Source organism: Carassius gibelio, chromosome B20, assembly GCF_023724105.1.
Source record: "Carassius gibelio isolate Cgi1373 ecotype wild population from Czech Republic chromosome B20, carGib1.2-hapl.c, whole genome shotgun sequence".
In the NCBI taxonomy this organism is placed as follows: domain Eukaryota; kingdom Metazoa; phylum Chordata; class Actinopteri; order Cypriniformes; family Cyprinidae; genus Carassius; species Carassius gibelio.
The window spans coordinates 27,241,577-27,260,669 of record NC_068415.1 but is presented as its reverse complement, the minus strand read 5'-3'; the positions used below and the strand labels follow the sequence as shown (position 1 = coordinate 27,260,669).

The 19,093-nt window shown below is 40.9% G+C and overlaps 1 protein-coding gene across 1 annotated transcript; it reads left to right on the top strand.

Annotated features, from left to right (window-relative positions):
- Positions 1-267: 267 nt before the first annotated feature.
- gpr63 (G protein-coupled receptor 63) lies at positions 268-5,789 on the top strand. Its single transcript, XM_052585766.1, has 2 exons — positions 268-744; positions 3,925-5,789. Exon 2 carries the CDS (start codon positions 4,011-4,013, stop codon positions 5,244-5,246), a length of 1,236 nt encoding a protein of 411 aa, XP_052441726.1. The 5' UTR covers positions 268-744; positions 3,925-4,010; the 3' UTR covers positions 5,247-5,789.
- Positions 5,790-19,093: the final 13,304 nt, after the last annotated feature.

Sequence of the window (19,093 nt, the reverse complement as noted above, 5' to 3'; positions counted from 1 at the left end):
AGAAGATTTAATTCATCTGATAGCTATATCAAAGCTTTACTGCTTTGGTTATGTTGTTTATTTCATTGTGTTTTATATTTCAACTAACTGCTCACCGCAGTACTACCGCGGTCGCTAGATTCGTTCCCACCCCGCAACCAAACCCAGCTGCATCGACATCGATGATTGGCCGCGGTGAAAACTCCAGCTGGCGACTCCTGCATTTTCATTGGTTAACGGTGTGTAAATCAAATCTGGCGCTGAAATGTAATTGGCTAACTTCGAGTGACGCGGTACTCGGTGAAAGCGGACAGCACGAGCGACACGGTGTGTTTGGGATGCATTTGCGAAAGGAGAAGCGGGTACAAAATGTATCATGCATTGCTCTCTTTTTAAAATAAGCGCTTGCACTCGACAAAACATTTAAATTTTAGGTATGTTAAGCTCAGGGATTTTTTTTTTTTCGTTTAGATTATTACGAGGTTAAACATCTGGTTTGAAACTGGGGTTTTCGGATTGATTTACATCCCCAACACGGCAAACTCTAATGTTTTTATTTTTATTTGACACGTTTATTTTTTTTTTCAACCGAAACCGTGTCAGCCTGGTTTCATACTCGAATATCTCACGGATGGACGCGTATTGTAGGTAAGAGATGTGTGATGAACATCTGGCGAGAGAAGGACGTGTGTCTGAAGCGAAGCCTATGATGATGTGACGGATGCGGCATTATAGATTTCACAAGAGCCACAGAAGAGAATCAAGGTAAAACACCAGCTTATTTAATTATTGTGTTTTGAAAGCAATATGTAAGATAAATATCATTGGGATGTTCTCTGTACTTAAAATTTCATCCATTTTACATCAGTTGATCCAATTGCAAAAGGTTATCTTCCAGATATGTTCTGTTTTGAGGGATATTAAAATGTAATGTATAATTAAATTTTTAAATTACAAATTAATATTTCTTAATTCAATTATTGCAGGGAAGATTTTCACTGGATGAATATAATATCAGTACAACAAAACTCATCTCGTAAGATTTGTATGAATCTTATAGCTATTTCTAACCTGTTCATGTGAGATGAAAGTCTTTGGTCCATAGTATCTGGAATTCAATGAGCTTCATCATTGAGTATCTTCTTCTAGCCCGTACCTTTTCTGTATGATTATAGAAGAAATGCAGGAATTTTCTAGGTCCCAAGCATCAAACCGTCTTGGACTACGTGATTGTGGTTCAGAATGGATGGAAACATTCTCCAAGCGTAGATGAAGAGACACTTAATCATTTTATTCCTGTTGCTAGGATCCACAACTATTCAGTGTACGTGACAGGACCAGGTTGTCTCTGCTGTCACTATGGTTTCGGCTTCTACTGTACCACTGATAGTCATTAGTCTACAAGATGCTTTCCACTTCAGTTAGACTTGTGCTTTGAAACAAGCCTGTTCCTTTCACTGCAAAACAGCTCCCCTTTAGAATCTGAGTCATGTGACTTAACCCAGATAAACCAAACGTTGTGGGGGCACTGGGTAAAATCAATTTTTTTGTTCCTATGAGGAAAACAACTTATATCATATGACAACATATGTGTGTGTGTGTGTGTATGAAGATAATTATGTGTGTGAGTATGCATGGGTGCTTGCATGTGGGTGGATGAGTATCTTTAGCATTAAAGTGTCTAAACACCATTGCCTTTTTCTCTTATTGTTTTGCCTAGTTGCAAATGGGCAAAGTGGCACCTTGGAAAACATTTAGACTTTGCCTTTCTAGAGGAACCTTTTGACAAGACAGTATGCTTTCTTATTGTCTTCTAGTTCAAATTTACATTGTAAGTCAGGGCTATTCATCAGGATAATGAAAAACAAGTCCAGACACTTTTATTTTAGCCTTTTACATTTTGAATGTAGTATTCGAAAATATATTCTGACTCAAAATTTAGTATTGAATGAACTGTGTTTTATGTAGGCTATTCTATATAAATGTGCCTATGTTGCTTGGCAACTGCAATCCGGCTTTAGTTAAATTAACTGTTTATTCAGAGTTTTAATTATACTTTTCATTTTTGAAATTGATATTATATTACAGTGAATATGGATTTTCGTTCAGCCCATCTGCTGTTTTTGTTTAGACTAATTAGCACATATAATCATTCATTAGGCTGAAATACAAGTTTATAACTTCATAAAACCTTTGTGTGTGTTTCAAAACTTGCATTATTTGAATTAGAGAGTTTATGGACGTCTTACAGTTTGGGATATTAACGCAGATAACGTTGGTTTTGTTTCACATTCTAATATCAGAATTCTCCTAACTTTGCCAGATTTAGCATTTATTATTCCTGAACAACATGGATAAAAATACTGCATTTTTATAGTGAGCAATTTATAAGCAAAAATGCTTGTTTTATTCTCTTATTCTGTATAACAAGGGTGGAAGAAACATTTTTTTTTTTAGTTTAATACTTCAATGCTTTACCAAATAAATACATAAACAAACAGAAAACAAATGGAAAATACACAAATCTTAGAAATATTAGTCACTAATTTTTTATCCTGTCCTCAGAGTGGACAAATGTGGACATCGGATACCACTATAAATGACTGTGCCCTCAATTACTGCACTGTTAAGGTTTGGGAGTTGATTTAGGACACAGGCTTTGACTTCTAAACTTTTGTTGTGATGGAGAATTGCCCAGTGTTATCAGAATAAGCGACGCAATTGGTGTGAAATCTGATCCGCTATCGCATTAAATACGTCACTCATGAATCATCACGCTCTTGATAAAAGTGGATAAAAAATAGCTAAAGGTATGGGCTCATTAGCATCAACACCAGCACCATCCAACTCTGCATTAAAGGGTTAGTTCAGCCAAAAATGAAAATTATGTAATTAATAACTTACTCCTCCGTTCATCTTCGGATCACAGTTTAAGATATTTTAGATTTAGTCCGAGAGCTCTCAGTCCCTCCACTGAAAATGTAATTACAGTATACTGTCCATGTCCAGAAAGGTAAGAAAAACATCATCAAAGTAGTCCATGTGACATCAGAGGGTCAGTTAGAATTTGTTGAAGCATTGAAAATATGTGTTGGTCCAAAAAATAACAAAAATGATGACTTTATTTAGCATTGTCTTCTCTTCTGGGTTTATTGTGAGCGCGTTCATAAGACTGCAGTGACGCTGTTGACGTACGACACTGCTGACAAGTTATCTTTGTTATTGGGGGAATATACTCAAAACCTTGTAAAAATTTGTAAAAAGAAATATAATTGAACTAATAAGCCCTCATATTTATTACATAATAATACTAGCCTGATATGTGATGATCGTCTTGCTATCGTCAAATTCCTCAGCTACAGGTGATATCTCTGACTATCATCGATAAGCAATACTGTCATCTATCGGCACAACCCTAAATCATATTCAACACTGCCCAATCAGAGATCCGCCCAATCTGGCAATCTTTGTTTTTGTACCATCTCATCCGTTTCCTGTACAGTAGAGTACAGAAGTCTTGCTGTCTTGTGTGTGTAGTATTTAGTGCAAAAAAAAAAAAAAAAAGAGAGAGAGATGGTGCCTGTGTGAGCTAAATGCACAGTGTATGTGTGGTTTGAAAGATCTGGGCCCTCATTTATCAACACTGTGTATGCACAGATGTATGCGTAGTGAATACGTAAGCAAAGTTTCGCTTAAAGTGTGTGATCTACCAACTTGTACCTAAATGTATGAATGTGTATAAATATAAGGACAAAATATAGAACCTTTTCTACACACTGTTGATAAATGCAGCCCTGGATACTATACTGAAAACTTGCACTGTATGTATGCCTGGTACAAACCAAAGTGTATTTGGGGATTTAGGTGATTGATTGTTAAACTTGATTGTCTGTGACACTCTTGCATGACTGATTTCCTAATTCCTCATTTTTTCTGCTTCCACAGGGTCTGCCTCCATGCTGAGATGTGTACTAGTGACCTGTCCGAGAAGCTGAGCTTGCTCTTCTTACCATGTAAAAGCAAAAAGAAGCATGCTTTATTCCTCCACTAGTCCACCTGTGGCTTCAGGGCAGCCTAGTGCCACCCTGTACCTCACGCCTCAGGTGCTGACCCAGCCGGCAGGTACAAGTGCCATGGAGAATTCCTCGGCAAAAGTCAACAGCTCGCTAGAGCTCCGGGCGCTATCAGAATACGTAACGCCTTCAACCATTTGGCAGGACCCTGTTCAGGGCCTGAACCTGCCCATTCAGGTGTTCTTTGGCCTGGTTATCATCTGTGTGCTGCTGCTGGCCTTCCTCGGAAACATGGTGGTCTGCCTCATGGTTTACCAGAGAGCCGCTATGCGTTCTGCTATTAACATCTTGCTGGCCAGTCTCGCCTTTGCCGATATGATGCTAGCGGTCCTCAACATGCCCTTTGCGCTAGTCACAATGGTGACCACGCGCTGGATCTTCGGAGAGGCATTTTGCCGCATCTCGGCCATGTTCTTCTGGATGTTCCTGATGGAGGGAGTGGCTATTTTGATGATCATCAGTGTGGACCGCTTCCTAATCATTGTGCAAAAGCAGGACAAGCTTAGTCCACGCAGAGCCAAAGTGTTGATCGCAGTCTCATGGTCTCTGTCCTTCTGCTTTTCTTTCCCACTCTCCATTGGCCACCCAGCCCTGTACAATCCCCCCAGAGCACCGCAGTGTGTTTTCGGCTACACGGTTGAGCGTGGCGACCATGCTTACGTTATGCTCATTATGCTGCTGTTCTTCTTTGTACCATTTCTGGTGATGCTGTACACATTCATGGGCATCTTGAGTACTCTCCGCCACAACGCGCTGCGCATCCACTCCCACCCCGACTCGGTGTGCTTCAGCCAGGCCAGCAAGCTGGGTCTGATGAGTCTGCAGAGACCCTTTCAGATGAATGTAGACATGAGCTTCAAAACACGTGCCTTCACCACCATCCTCATTCTGTTCTCAGTGTTCACCGCATGCTGGGCGCCGTTCGCCACCTACAGCCTGCTGTCCACCTTCAGTCACGCCTTCTACTACCGGCAGAACTTTTTTGAGATCAGCACGTGGCTGCTGTGGATCTGCTACCTCAAATCGGCCCTGAATCCTCTCATCTACTACTGGAGAATCAAGAAGTTCCGTGACGCCTGCCTCGACCTGATGCCCAAGTACTTCAAGTTCCTGCCGCCGCTGCCTGGCAATACGAAGAGACGTATCCGCCCCAGTGCTGTTTATGTGTGTGGAGATCATCGCTCTGTGGTGTAGTGGAGGACCTTTCTGAAGCCTCTTTTGAAGTTCTTACAGTACTATCTTATTAAGCTGTGATCTGTTTGGTCTTTCTTCGAACCGCAGGATGTTTTAGCTGTCAGAGATTGTTCAGATGAGACAGTTTACAGAGCCTGTACATTGAACTACTTTAATTGCACAATGTTTTTTTTTTATAGGATTTAGATCGTTATAGAAGTTTGTTCAAGTCAGGTGCTGCTATATTTGGTGAAAGTGTGCAATCTTCTGTTTTTGTTGCCATGAATGTAATACGATTTTGTGTGCTGTATATGTTTTGGTTTGTGTTGTTTTTTTCCTGGCTTTGTGATTCTGTTTAACATTTTCTATTTTAGTTTATTTTCGATTGCTCAATTATTTTCAGTGTGAAAATAAAGTAATTTTACAAAGATACGCATGTTCCAAACTGATAAGTAGACTTTGTGAAGAATACATGATTTTATATGTGGATTTTAAAATTGTGATTTCCATGACTGGAAGTGAATAAAATCATGGAGATTAATACTATTAAACCTCATGGAATTTGTGGTCATATACAGTACATTTTTCTAGTTATGACTTGTGTCAATTTCATTCAGATTTAATTCAGTTCATTTTTGATTGACTAATTGGAAAGGTCTCAGAAGTCTATCAGCTGAAAGGTGGGGTAACCCTATCGATATTTCTGTACAGTACAAGGTTGTTTTATATATCATTTGAACAGCGTCTAACCAATTGCTTGTTCCTGAGATGCCATTAAAAGCAAACAACCAATCAACCAGCTAAAGGATATGTTTCCCCTCTCAATGTAAAATGGCAAGCATTTAAGAATAAATTTGTAATATCTGTTTGTCATGGAAAAAAAAGTGCTCAGTTGAGACCGCTGTGTCCGTCTGAGCCTTTGTAGTGTGCCGCCTTCATTAACATGATGATTTGTTCTGAGGCTTGGCCAGGCTGGAGGTAAACCCTGAAGCTTTTTGAATCTGAAAGGTAATTTTTCCTTTACTAGTGTCCCTTGTGTGGTTCATTATTTCTCCAGCCACCACTAATGAGGATGCTGTGGGCCTTAGAAGCTCATGAGAACCAATGTGTGGAACGCTATTACTTAGCAACAGTATGTATTACTTGGTAACCAGCTTGTATTATTTAGTGTTTGTACACTCCGGTGGGAGTTTTTGTTTTTTGGAGATGCCTTTATAACAGTCATAATACAGGCTTTCTCATTTTTGTGGATTTGTAATGTCACAAAAAATAATTAGATGCTTTGAAATTACACCCTATCTTAAATGATTGTAGAAATATAAAAGTTTTAATATAAAGAAATATTATTTTAGGATAAAAAAAGATAATTTTTTGTTAGTTTAACCAAATGGCCAAGAACAGATATCAAGGTGTCTTTAATAAGGTTTCCATCTTGATAACAGTTTTAAGAATTTAACTTAAAACTTAATTTTAAAGTCATCTATGAATAGTGGTTGAATGTAGCCATGTTGTTCCCCATGTGTTTTAAACAAAGCACAACACTTATATTTGCAAATTTAATTGTATATTTATTTGCAGTCATTTTAGTTTTATAAAACCACATTTATCACTTTCACACAAAAAATAGAAGCAGCCATTTGTAAAATGAAAATAAATTCCTCTCACACACCTTTATGTTGGCCCAATTATCAAAAAGTAACTTGACACTGATTTTTAACTTGCTTTATGTCTGTCCATATTTTGTTATTTTACCATGAAATTGATCATGTGACTTAATTCCTGTATATTATATGAGTATGTTGTATCAGATCATATGTAATACTTGTTTATGCATTTATAGCTTTAGCGTGTTATATTGTGTTCTTTCATTTTTGGAAGTGTATATATATGTCCATTGGGAGATGGTAATTTAGATTTTTCTTATAGAGGTTTTCACACTCTCACTCTCAACTTCTATTGCTGTTTGACTCAAAAAAAGAATTTACTCATCATCTCCCTGCCATTCCCATGGCAACAAGGATGAAAAAGTGTTCAAGAAACCTGTCCCCGAACACTGCAAAGAAAAAGGAAAAATTACAAGTGCAAACGAGAGCAGTTGTGTGCTTGTAAAATAATAGCCATCTGTAACAACCATGTAATACAGTCCCTGCACCCTGCAAAGCTGCTTTAGTACATTTTCAGATCCTGAAGTTAACCATTTAGTAAATCATAGCTTTATTACACAGAAGCTATGCTATCCTCTGAGAAAGGGTGTTTTCTTTGAAAGCCCTATTGAAAAGTCAAGGTTACTGCACAGGCTTCCAAAGAAAACAACTAAAACTGAAACAACCATTACACAGATTCATATTTAATACTGTAAAGCTGCTTTGACATAATCTGCATTGTAAAAAGCTCTATATAAATAATGGTGACTTGACGACTACTTTGACCTTGATTCACCACATACTCAAACTGATTTTTTTAAGTTTTATAAAATTGTGTCCTTTGCAAAAACTCTTGCAGCTGTTGTACCAAATATAAGTTAACCAGTTATCTTCAAAAGGGGTGAGTGAATATGTTTTCCAGGTGGGAAAGTGCCCCTGCTCTTCAAAGCGAGAAATCATGGATGTCAAAAGTCTTTTTAATGGACAAATGAAATGCATGCAAAAACATAAATACACTTGTCGAGTAAACAATTATATTTCAAAAATAGTCAAATATATACATATACACATATATATATATATATACTTCCTAATGGGCTTTCAGAACAATAAGTGGAAAGGTATAATTGATGCCCATTACATGTAGTGCAGTGTTAATACTTTTTGTGAGAAAATATCCATTTTGACGACAGTACATTTTAATCAGGTTACAGGAATGTGGGCGGGAGTGAAATCATAATTATGTGGCTTGTTGTTTGTCATATTTATAGAATCTGAAATCATGAGTGCTCCTGTGGATATTTCATTTGGCTATCTTTCGGTTTATTTTCACACAAAATTAGGCAAATGGATTTAATGATGTGGTTGATTGGTGTAGCAGATTTATTATTTAATAGATTACTTAATTTGTGCCTTTGGTTCTATATAGCCTATATAGGTGTTATATTTACTTAAAGGGGTCATGGGATGCCCATTTCCCATAAGTTTATATGATTCTTTAGGGTCTTAATGAAAAGTCTATAACATAGTTTGGTTAGGATTTCTCAATGGTAGTATAAAAAACGCACTGGGTTACTATTGCAACCACTAAGATACAGGAACGAGCTCCCTTTCAGTCAGTCACGTTTAACGTTATGTCAGGGACTGACGAAATTGGGGATCTCACCTTCGAGTGTTAACAAAACAAGCCAATGAATATTGCCGTGCAAGATTTGCACCGCACACCCCGCCCCGCAGCACAGGTATAAAAGGAGAGCGCGTGCAGTCGCACAAACAGCATTTCACTTGGGAGCCGAGCCTTCAGCTTCCTGAGCAAATTGTTGTCAAGACAAGCCAATTGACGAGTGTTGGTGTTACGCCGCATCAGCAGGGGTTGCCAATGCTGCTGCCTTTTTTTCAGCATGCTGCAGCTTTCATTCTGCGGTAACTCTGCTACTCCTTCTGGGCGCTTCAACACTTCTGTGTTTAAATTACTAAAAGAGCAAATACTAAAAGAGCTCCACGAGTAATGGGGTGTCTTTTTAAAGATGTCTTTCCACTTGTGCATTTCTGGATGTGGGGCGTCTTTTTAAAGATGTCTTTCCACTTGTGCATTTCTGGATTTGGTCACTTCCTGGCTCCATCTGATGGTCACGATCGCTGCATCTCGTGCCTGGGCCTTGAGCACGCTGATGCAGCGTTCGTGGATGAGGGGCCCTCCAGGGGCATCCACTGCTGTGATCACGCCGCTCGTGTTGCTTCATATGAGACTGCTTCAGCGTTGCCTTCATGGCACACACCATGTAGCAACTCGCCCACCATCTTCTCCTTTGGAGTCAGAAGCATCTGAGGTCGTTTCGTGCTGTTCATGTCCCAGGTGTGCAGCTGACGAGCTGTTACGTCACCCTTCCGGGAGAGTGGCGACTCCACCCCAAGACCGTCCAACTGATCTGGAGACACTTCGGGAATGCTCAGGTAGACCTGTTCACCTCCCCGGACATGTCCCACTGCCAGCTGTTCTACTCCCTGTCCGAGGGGACCCTCAAAATGGATGCACTGGCACACAGCTGGCCTCGGGTCTACGAAAGTATGCATTTCCCCCAGTGAGCCTTCTCACACAGAGACTGTGCAAGGTCAGGGAGGATGAGGAGCAGGTCCTCTTAGTAGCGCCATACTGGCCTACTCAGACTCGGTTCCCAGAACTGATGCTTCTTAGGGGGGCAAGGAGGCTGGACCCTCCACGCCCTCATCTGGTACCCTCTTGTGATCTCTCCTTGGTCCTGACGACCTTGAAGCAGGAGCCCTTCGAGCCTCTGCAGTCAGTAGAGTTTAAGTTTCTGTCCCTGAAGACAGCACTCCTCACTGCATTGTCGACCATACATGCCTCGAATTAGGGCCGGCCAACTCTCACGTTGTCCTGAGACCCCTGCCCAGATACGTGCCCAAAGTTCCCACCATGCCCTTCAGGGATCAGGTGGTGAACTTGCAGGTGCTGCCCTAGGAGGAGGCAGACCCAGGCTTTGCTTTGCTCTATCCCGTTCGTGCCCTGCGCATTTACGTGGACCGCACAAAGAGCTTCAGGCTTTGGAGGACAGCAGAAGGGAAAGGCTGTCTCCAAACAAAAAGTTGCCCACTGGATAGTGGAGGCTATAGTCTTAGCATATCAGGTTTGACGCTTACCATGCCCCCTTGGAGTGTGAGCACACTCTACAAGAGCTGTGGCTTCGTCCTGGGCTTTGGCACGGGGCGCCTCAATTGCAGACATCTGTAGAGTTGCCGGCTGGGCGACACCTAACACGTTTGCGAGATTCTATAATCTCTGTGTAGAGCCTGTGTCCTCTCGGGTACTCGCCTCAGATGGCCTGTAATGCTAGACCGGCTTGGTGTCAATCACGCTTGCTGTGCCATTCCCCTCTATGGACCGGATACATGTGCCTAAGTGCTTAGTTCAGTTTCCCTCTTGGCAAACCCTGTAGAAGTTCCTCCCGCACCCTCGGCAGTCAGGCGTGGTGGAGCACTAGACGCCAGATCCAGCACTCGTGTGTATGCCCAAGATCAGCCCTTGTGCTGGGCTAGGTGCCGTGTGTACACCCTTTTGGGGTGATCCAACATGTGTATTCTTCCACGGTACGGCTTACCCCATGGTGAGTCTGTGTCTTTCCCTTGCAGAGGTCTCTCTGCCGTCTCTGCTGTGTAGTGATCTCACCCAAGGTGGCCTGAGTCTACCGCAGGGACTTCCATATGTAGCACTGCCCAGAGTGCAAATTACCCCACCATAATTGGGGGGTACTGCTCCTTCACTTCTTCTATGACCATCATGGTCCACTACCATATCAATCCCCACCATAATTGCCAAGAACAACATGTGTTGTGCAACACACATACAAGGTCTAAACATGCGACAAACTGATAATCAGTAGGCTACAAAATATCTCATTGTTATTATATATCCCAAAGAGAACTGTTTTGATCAACTCAAAAGTTATAAGTTAAGTGCACTGAAATACCATTCTAATAACTAGTAAAAGTAATACCTTTACAAGAAGCCTATTGCCTATTTCATGAAATATTGATTTGGTTTATTTTTAGATTTAATAAGACCTGGAGATAAGACCCATCCCTCTCATATACTGTATAAACAGAAACCAATTTTCCTGCGCTGCGGGGCGGGGTACACAATGCAAATCTCGCACGCCAATATTAATTGGCTGATTTTGTTAACACTCGAAGGCGATTTGTCTCTCTAGCGAGATCCCTGATTTCGTCAGTCACTGACGTAACGTCTCCATTGCCTACTTTAGGGAACGAGGGTTACATACATAACTGAGACGTTCTGCGTCTTGCTAGATTCTATGGGAAAATGGAAACTGAAAAAAAAACAGAAGCCTTTTTTCAATCATGCAGTGAAACTTTGGTTTGTGTAGTGAATTAAAAACTAACATATGACTTGGCAGCAGAGCTACACGAGCCTATGGTGACGAAGCCCGCCAAAGCCTGCCAGAATGGACAGGGCATCTGGCTAAATATGCGGGTGTTCGCCACATAATTCTCAGATTACCTCGACTGAAACAATGACTGAGTCATGCAGATACATAGCATGGCAAGCAATGCAGTACTACACCCAGGGGTCGAGAGCTAACCAGTGAACTAATTCCAGAGAGCTTGAGCATGATACGGCCATGGCCTCTGGACCACACCACTGGACCATGCCCAAGATACTCCAATGGGGCATTGAAGGCCCAAAGAAGAGCATGCTAGTGAGATGGAGTCTACTATCCATCTACAGAGAGTCTTTGCTTCATGACCGGAAGTTACTGAAGCTGACAAAGAGTTGTTCCGCCTATAGGGGTCGGAACGCTCAATGTAGAGTTTCAGAGCTCTGACAGGGCAGAGCAGAGATAACTCTCTGTCCTTTTCAGAAGGAGGAAGTGCGGAGAGCGTAATGACCTGTGCTCTGAACGGAGTGGAGAGCACCTTAGGTATGTAACCGTGCTTTGGTTTCAAGATGACTTATTTAGTTATTAGGCCCGAATTCCAGGTAGGCAGGTCTAATGGAGAGCACCTGCAGTTCCGCTATTCACTTTACTGATGCTAGTGCCAGAAACAGAGCAGTCTTCAGTGATAGCGACCGAATGTTGGCAGACTGTAATGGCTCAGGTCAGTGGGCATATCCCATGAAGGTATGGTAAGAGGGACTGTAGAAGATTTGTATTGGTCAAAAATGAATTGTTCTAGCATAATCCTTGTGAAGATAACCATTTACGTATCTTTGCTTTGTTTTTATTAAATATTTGAATGTATTAATTGTTATATTTCAATCCTGTCTCTCAATTTCAACTAAAAATGTACCATCAACAACAGACGTTGCATCCGTCGATCCATCGATTCTGCCATGTTTCCCATTGACACGCCCCCAACTCGGAAATAGCATCTTAAGATGCAGTATGAGTGTACTGTCAAAAGGGAACACCTTTTTTACCATGTCAACAACAGCTCTTTTCAGAGTAAACAGTTTACTAGCATTTTCCTTTAAATGTTAATGAGCTCTGCTGACCCCACCCTTCTCTTCAGAGCTGCTCTCTGAGGGACTGTTCACTTTAGCCACATTCATCTGAAACTTGCTAATTAGCACATTATTAGGAAAGGCGATTTGCAAAGATTCATAAAAAAAAAAAAAAAAAAAACTTCTGTAGGTGAAGCTGGATCACAAATGATTTGCACGAACATAGATGCATTTATGAAGATTGGGGGCGCAATCCCTTTAGAAACAAATTGAATCTACTGTGTTTTTGGCGGCTTAGATGTTGGGAGTAAATGATGACTGCTTTGTGTATTATTACATCTAAGAAAGAACACCTCAATCGCTTAGGAGTCATTTTTGTGTACACCTGCTCTGGCCGTGAAGCAAAGGTCGACACCAGTCCAGTTTGTGCTGAAACGCTACTGTCAATCAGACTATAATGGGAGGGGCCTGTCTTTGTAAGATAGGCTCGAATTGAGAAAGGGGTTAAGATTTGAGGAGCTTAAAATTATGATCTTAGCATCTCTATATATGTTGTATGCATATGTTTATAAATTGGCAAGTCATGTCAGTAGCTAATGACAACAAACCAATATTTATTTATTATAGATTAATGTTTAGCAATATGGAGATGATTTTAACACTTTATGCTTGAATGTGTTCTTGAATGGAACTGTTCATAGAACTATTTTAAAATTTAGCTGCTACAATTTAAAGTTGTTTTGAAATCTATAATTACACCTAAACTCTATAAATGTCACATGCACCAGTACCCAAAACATCAGTTTAAATGTAATGCATTTATTAAGGTGAATTTTTTTTTGTCTTGTTATACAGTATTGTTCAAAATAATAGCAGTACAATGTGACTAACCAGAATAATCAAGGTTTTTAGTATATTTTTTATTGCTACGTGGCAAACAAGTTACCAGTAGGTTCAGTAGATTGTCAGAAAACAAACAAGACCCAGCATTCATGATATGCACGCTCTTAAGGCTGTGCAATTGGGCAATTAGTTGAAAGGGGTGTGTTCAAAAAAATAGCAGTGTCTACCTTTGACTGTACAAACTCAAAACTATTTTGTACAAACATTTTTTTTTTCTGGGATTTAGCAATCCTGTGAATCACTAAACTAATATTTAGTTGTATGACCACAGTTTTTTAAAACTGCTTGACATCTGTGTGGCATGGAGTCAACCAACTTGTGGCACCTCTCAGCTGTTATTCCACTCCATGATTCTTTAACAACATTCCACAATTCATTCACATTTCTTGGTTTTGCTTCAGAAACAGCATTTTTGATATCACCCCACAAGTTCTCAATTGGATTAAGGTCTGGAGATTGGGCTGGCCACTCCATAACATTAATTTTGTTGGTTTGGAACCAAGACTTTGCCCGTTTACTAGTGTGTTTTGGGTCATTGTCAACCATTTCAAGGGCATGTCCTCTTCAGCATAGGGCAACATGACCTCTTCAAGTATTTTAACATATGCAAACTGATCCATGATCCCTGGTATGTGATAAATAGGCCCAACACCATAGTAGGAGAAACATGCCCATATCATGATGCTTGCACCTCCATGCTTCACTGTCTTCACTGTGTACTGTGGCTTGAATTCAGAGTTTGGGGGTCGTCTCACAAACTGCCTGTGGCCCTTGGACCCAAAAAGAACAATTTTACTCTCATCAGTCCACAAAATGTTCCTCCATTTCTCTTTAGGCCCGTTGATGTGTTCTTTGGCAAATTGTAACCTCTTCTGCACATGCCTTTTTTTTAACAGAGGGACTTTGCGGGGGATTCTTGAAAATAGATTAGCTTCACACAGACGTCTTCTAACTGTCACAGTACTTACAGGTAACTCCAGACTGTCTTTGATCATCCTGGAGGTGACCATTCTGGTTATTCTTCTATCCATTTTGATGGTTGTCTTCCGTTTTCTTCCATGTCTCTCTGGTTTTGCTCTCCATTTTAAGGCATTGGAGATCATTTTAGCTGAACAGCCTATCATTTTTTGCACCTCTTTATAGGTTTTCCCCTCTCTAATCAACTTTTTAATCAAAGTACGCTGTTCTTCTGAACAATGTCTTGAAGAGCACACTCTACAAGAGCTGTGGCTTCGTCCTGGGCTTTGGCACGGGGCGCCTCAATTGCAGACATCTGTAGAGTTGCCGGCTGGGCGACACCTAACACGTTTGCGAGATTCTATAATCTCTGTGTAGAGCCTGTGTCCTCTCGGGTACTCGCCTCAGATGGCCTGTAATGCTAGACCGGCTTGGTGTCAATCACGCTTGCTGTGCCATTCCCCTCTATGGACCGGATACATGTGCCTAAGTGCTTAGTTCAGTTTCCCTCTTGGCAAACCCTGTAGAAGTTCCTCCCGCACCCTCGGCAGTCAGGCGTGGTGGAGCACTAGACGCCAGATCCAGCACTCGTGTGTATGCCCAAGATCAGCCCTTGTGCTGGGCTAGGTGCCGTGTGTACACCCTTTTGGGGTGATCCAACATGTGTATTCTTCCACGGTACGGCTTACCCCATGGTGAGTCTGTGTCTTTCCCTTGCAGAGGTCTCTCTGCCGTCTCTGCTGTGTAGTGATCTCACCCAAGGTGGCCTGAGTCTACCGCAGGGACTTCCATATGTAGCACTGCCCAGAGTGCAAATTACCCCACCATAATTGGGGGGTACTGCTCCTTCACTTCTTCTATGACCATCATGGTCCACTACCATATCAATCCCCACCATAATTGCCAAGAACAACATGTGTTGTGCAACACACATACAAGGTCTAAACATGCGACAAACTGATAATCAGTAGGCTACAAAATATCTCATTGTTATTATATATCCCAAAGAGAACTGTTTTGATCAACTCAAAAGTTATAAGTTAAGTGCACTGAAATACCATTCTAATAACTAGTAAAAGTAATACCTTTACAAGAAGCCTATTGCCTATTTCATGAAATATTGATTTGGTTTATTTTTAGATTTAATAAGACCTGGAGATAAGACCCATCCCTCTCATATACTGTATAAACAGAAACCAATTTTCCTGCGCTGCGGGGCGGGGTACACAATGCAAATCTCGCACGCCAATATTAATTGGCTGATTTTGTTAACACTCGAAGGCGATTTGTCTCTCTAGCGAGATCCCTGATTTCGTCAGTCACTGACGTAACGTCTCCATTGCCTACTTTAGGGAACGAGGGTTACATACATAACTGAGACGTTCTGCGTCTTGCTAGATTCTATGGGAAAATGGAAACTGAAAAAAAAACAGAAGCCTTTTTTCAATCATGCAGTGAAACTTTGGTTTGTGTAGTGAATTAAAAACTAACATATGACTTGGCAGCAGAGCTACACGAGCCTATGGTGACGAAGCCCGCCAAAGCCTGCCAGAATGGACAGGGCATCTGGCTAAATATGCGGGTGTTCGCCACATAATTCTCAGATTACCTCGACTGAAACAATGACTGAGTCATGCAGATACATAGCATGGCAAGCAATGCAGTACTACACCCAGGGGTCGAGAGCTAACCAGTGAACTAATTCCAGAGAGCTTGAGCATGATACGGCCATGGCCTCTGGACCACACCACTGGACCATGCCCAAGATACTCCAATGGGGCATTGAAGGCCCAAAGAAGAGCATGCTAGTGAGATGGAGTCTACTATCCATCTACAGAGAGTCTTTGCTTCATGACCGGAAGTTACTGAAGCTGACAAAGAGTTGTTCCGCCTATAGGGGTCGGAACGCTCAATGTAGAGTTTCAGAGCTCTGACAGGGCAGAGCAGAGATAACTCTCTGTCCTTTTCAGAAGGAGGAAGTGCGGAGAGCGTAATGACCTGTGCTCTGAACGGAGTGGAGAGCACCTTAGGTATGTAACCGTGCTTTGGTTTCAAGATGACTTATTTAGTTATTAGGCCCGAATTCCAGGTAGGCAGGTCTAATGGAGAGCACCTGCAGTTCCGCTATTCACTTTACTGATGCTAGTGCCAGAAACAGAGCAGTCTTCAGTGATAGCGACCGAATGTTGGCAGACTGTAATGGCTCAGGTCAGTGGGCATATCCCATGAAGGTATGGTAAGAGGGACTGTAGAAGATTTGTATTGGTCAAAAATGAATTGTTCTAGCATAATCCTTGTGAAGATAACCATTTACGTATCTTTGCTTTGTTTTTATTAAATATTTGAATGTATTAATTGTTATATTTCAATCCTGTCTCTCAATTTCAACTAAAAATGTACCATCAACAACAGACGTTGCATCCGTCGATCCATCGATTCTGCCATGTTTCCCATTGACACGCCCCCAACTCGGAAATAGCATCTTAAGATGCAGTATGAGTGTACTGTCAAAAGGGAACACCTTTTTTACCATGTCAACAACAGCTCTTTTCAGAGTAAACAGTTTACTAGCATTTTCCTTTAAATGTTAATGAGCTCTGCTGACCCCACCCTTCTCTTCAGAGCTGCTCTCTGAGGGACTGTTCACTTTAGCCACATTCATCTGAAACTTGCTAATTAGCACATTATTAGGAAAGGCGATTTGCAAAGATTCATAAAAAAAAAAAAAAAAAAAAACTTCTGTAGGTGAAGCTGGATCACAAATGATTTGCACGAACATAGATGCATTTATGAAGATTGGGGGCGCAATCCCTTTAGAAACAAATTGAATCTACTGTGTTTTTGGCGGCTTAGATGTTGGGAGTAAATGATGACTGCTTTGTGTATTATTACATCTAAGAAAGAACACCTCAATCGCTTAGGAGTCATTTTTGTGTACACCTGCTCTGGCCGTGAAGCAAAGGTCGACACCAGTCCAGTTTGTGCTGAAACGCTACTGTCAATCAGACTATAATGGGAGGGGCCTGTCTTTGTAAGATAGGCTCGAATTGAGAAAGGGGTTAAGATTTGAGGAGCTTAAAATTATGATCTTAGCATCTCTATATATGTTGTATGCATATGTTTATAAATTGGCAAGTCATGTCAGTAGCTAATGACAACAAACCAATATTTATTTATTATAGATTAATGTTTAGCAATATGGAGATGATTTTAACACTTTATGCTTGAATGTGTTCTTGAATGGAACTGTTCATAGAACTATTTTAAAATTTAGCTGCTACAATTTAAAGTTGTTTTGAAATCTATAATTACACCTAAACTCTATAAATGTCACATGCACCAGTACCCAAAACATCAGTTTAAATGTAATGCATTTATTAAGGTGAATTTTTTTTTGTCTTGTTATACAGTATTGTTCAAAATAATAGCAGTACAATGTGACTAACCAGAATAATCAAGGTTTTTAGTATATTTTTTATTGCTACGTGGCAAACAAGTTACCAGTAGGTTCAGTAGATTGTCAGAAAACAAACAAGACCCAGCATTCATGATATGCACGCTCTTAAGGCTGTGCAATTGGGCAATTAGTTGAAAGGGGTGTGTTCAAAAAAATAGCAGTGTCTACCTTTGACTGTACAAACTCAAAACTATTTTGTACAAACATTTTTTTTTTCTGGGATTTAGCAATCCTGTGAATCACTAAACTAATATTTAGTTGTATGACCACAGTTTTTTAAAACTGCTTGACATCTGTGTGGCATGGAGTCAACCAACTTGTGGCACCTCTCAGCTGTTATTCCACTCCATGATTCTTTAACAACATTCCACAATTCATTCACATTTCTTGGTTTTGCTTCAGAAACAGCATTTTTGATATCACCCCACAAGTTCTCAATTGGATTAAGGTCTGGAGATTGGGCTGGCCACTCCATAACATTAATTTTGTTGGTTTGGAACCAAGACTTTGCCCGTTTACTAGTGTGTTTTGGGTCATTGTCAACCATTTCAAGGGCATGTCCTCTTCAGCATAGGGCAACATGACCTCTTCAAGTATTTTAACATATGCAAACTGATCCATGATCCCTGGTATGTGATAAATAGGCCCAACACCATAGTAGGAGAAACATGCCCATATCATGATGCTTGCACCTCCATGCTTCACTGTCTTCACTGTGTACTGTGGCTTGAATTCAGAGTTTGGGGGTCGTCTCACAAACTGCCTGTGGCCCTTGGACCCAAAAAGAACAATTTTACTCTCATCAGTCCACAAAATGTTCCTCCATTTCTCTTTAGGCCCGTTGATGTGTTCTTTGGCAAATTGTAACCTCTTCTGCACATGCCTTTTTTTTAACAGAGGGACTTTGCGGGGGATTCTTGAAAATAGATTAGCTTCACACAGACGTCTTCTAACTGTCACAGTACTTACAGGTAACTCCAGACTGTCTTTGATCATCCTGGAGGTGACCATTCTGGTTATTCTTCTATCCATTTTGATGGTTGTCTTCCGTTTTCTTCCATGTCTCTCTGGTTTTGCTCTCCATTTTAAGGCATTGGAGATCATTTTAGCTGAACAGCCTATCATTTTTTGCACCTCTTTATAGGTTTTCCCCTCTCTAATCAACTTTTTAATCAAAGTACGCTGTTCTTCTGAACAATGTCTTGAACGACCCATTTTCCTCAGCTTTCAAATGCATGTTCAACAAGTGTTGGCTTCATCCTTAAATAGGGGCCACCTGATTCACACCTGTTTCTTCACAAAATTGATGACCTCAGTGATTGAATGCCACACTGCTATTTTTTTGAACACACCCCTTTCAACTAATTCAACTAATTGCCCAATTGCACAGCCTTAAGAGCGTGCATATCATGAATGCTGGGTCTCA

Coding starts and splice junctions, on each gene's coding strand:
- gpr63 (XM_052585766.1), top strand. CDS start 4,011: ATGCTTTATTCCTCCACTAGTCCACCTGTGGCTTCAGGGCAGCCTAGT.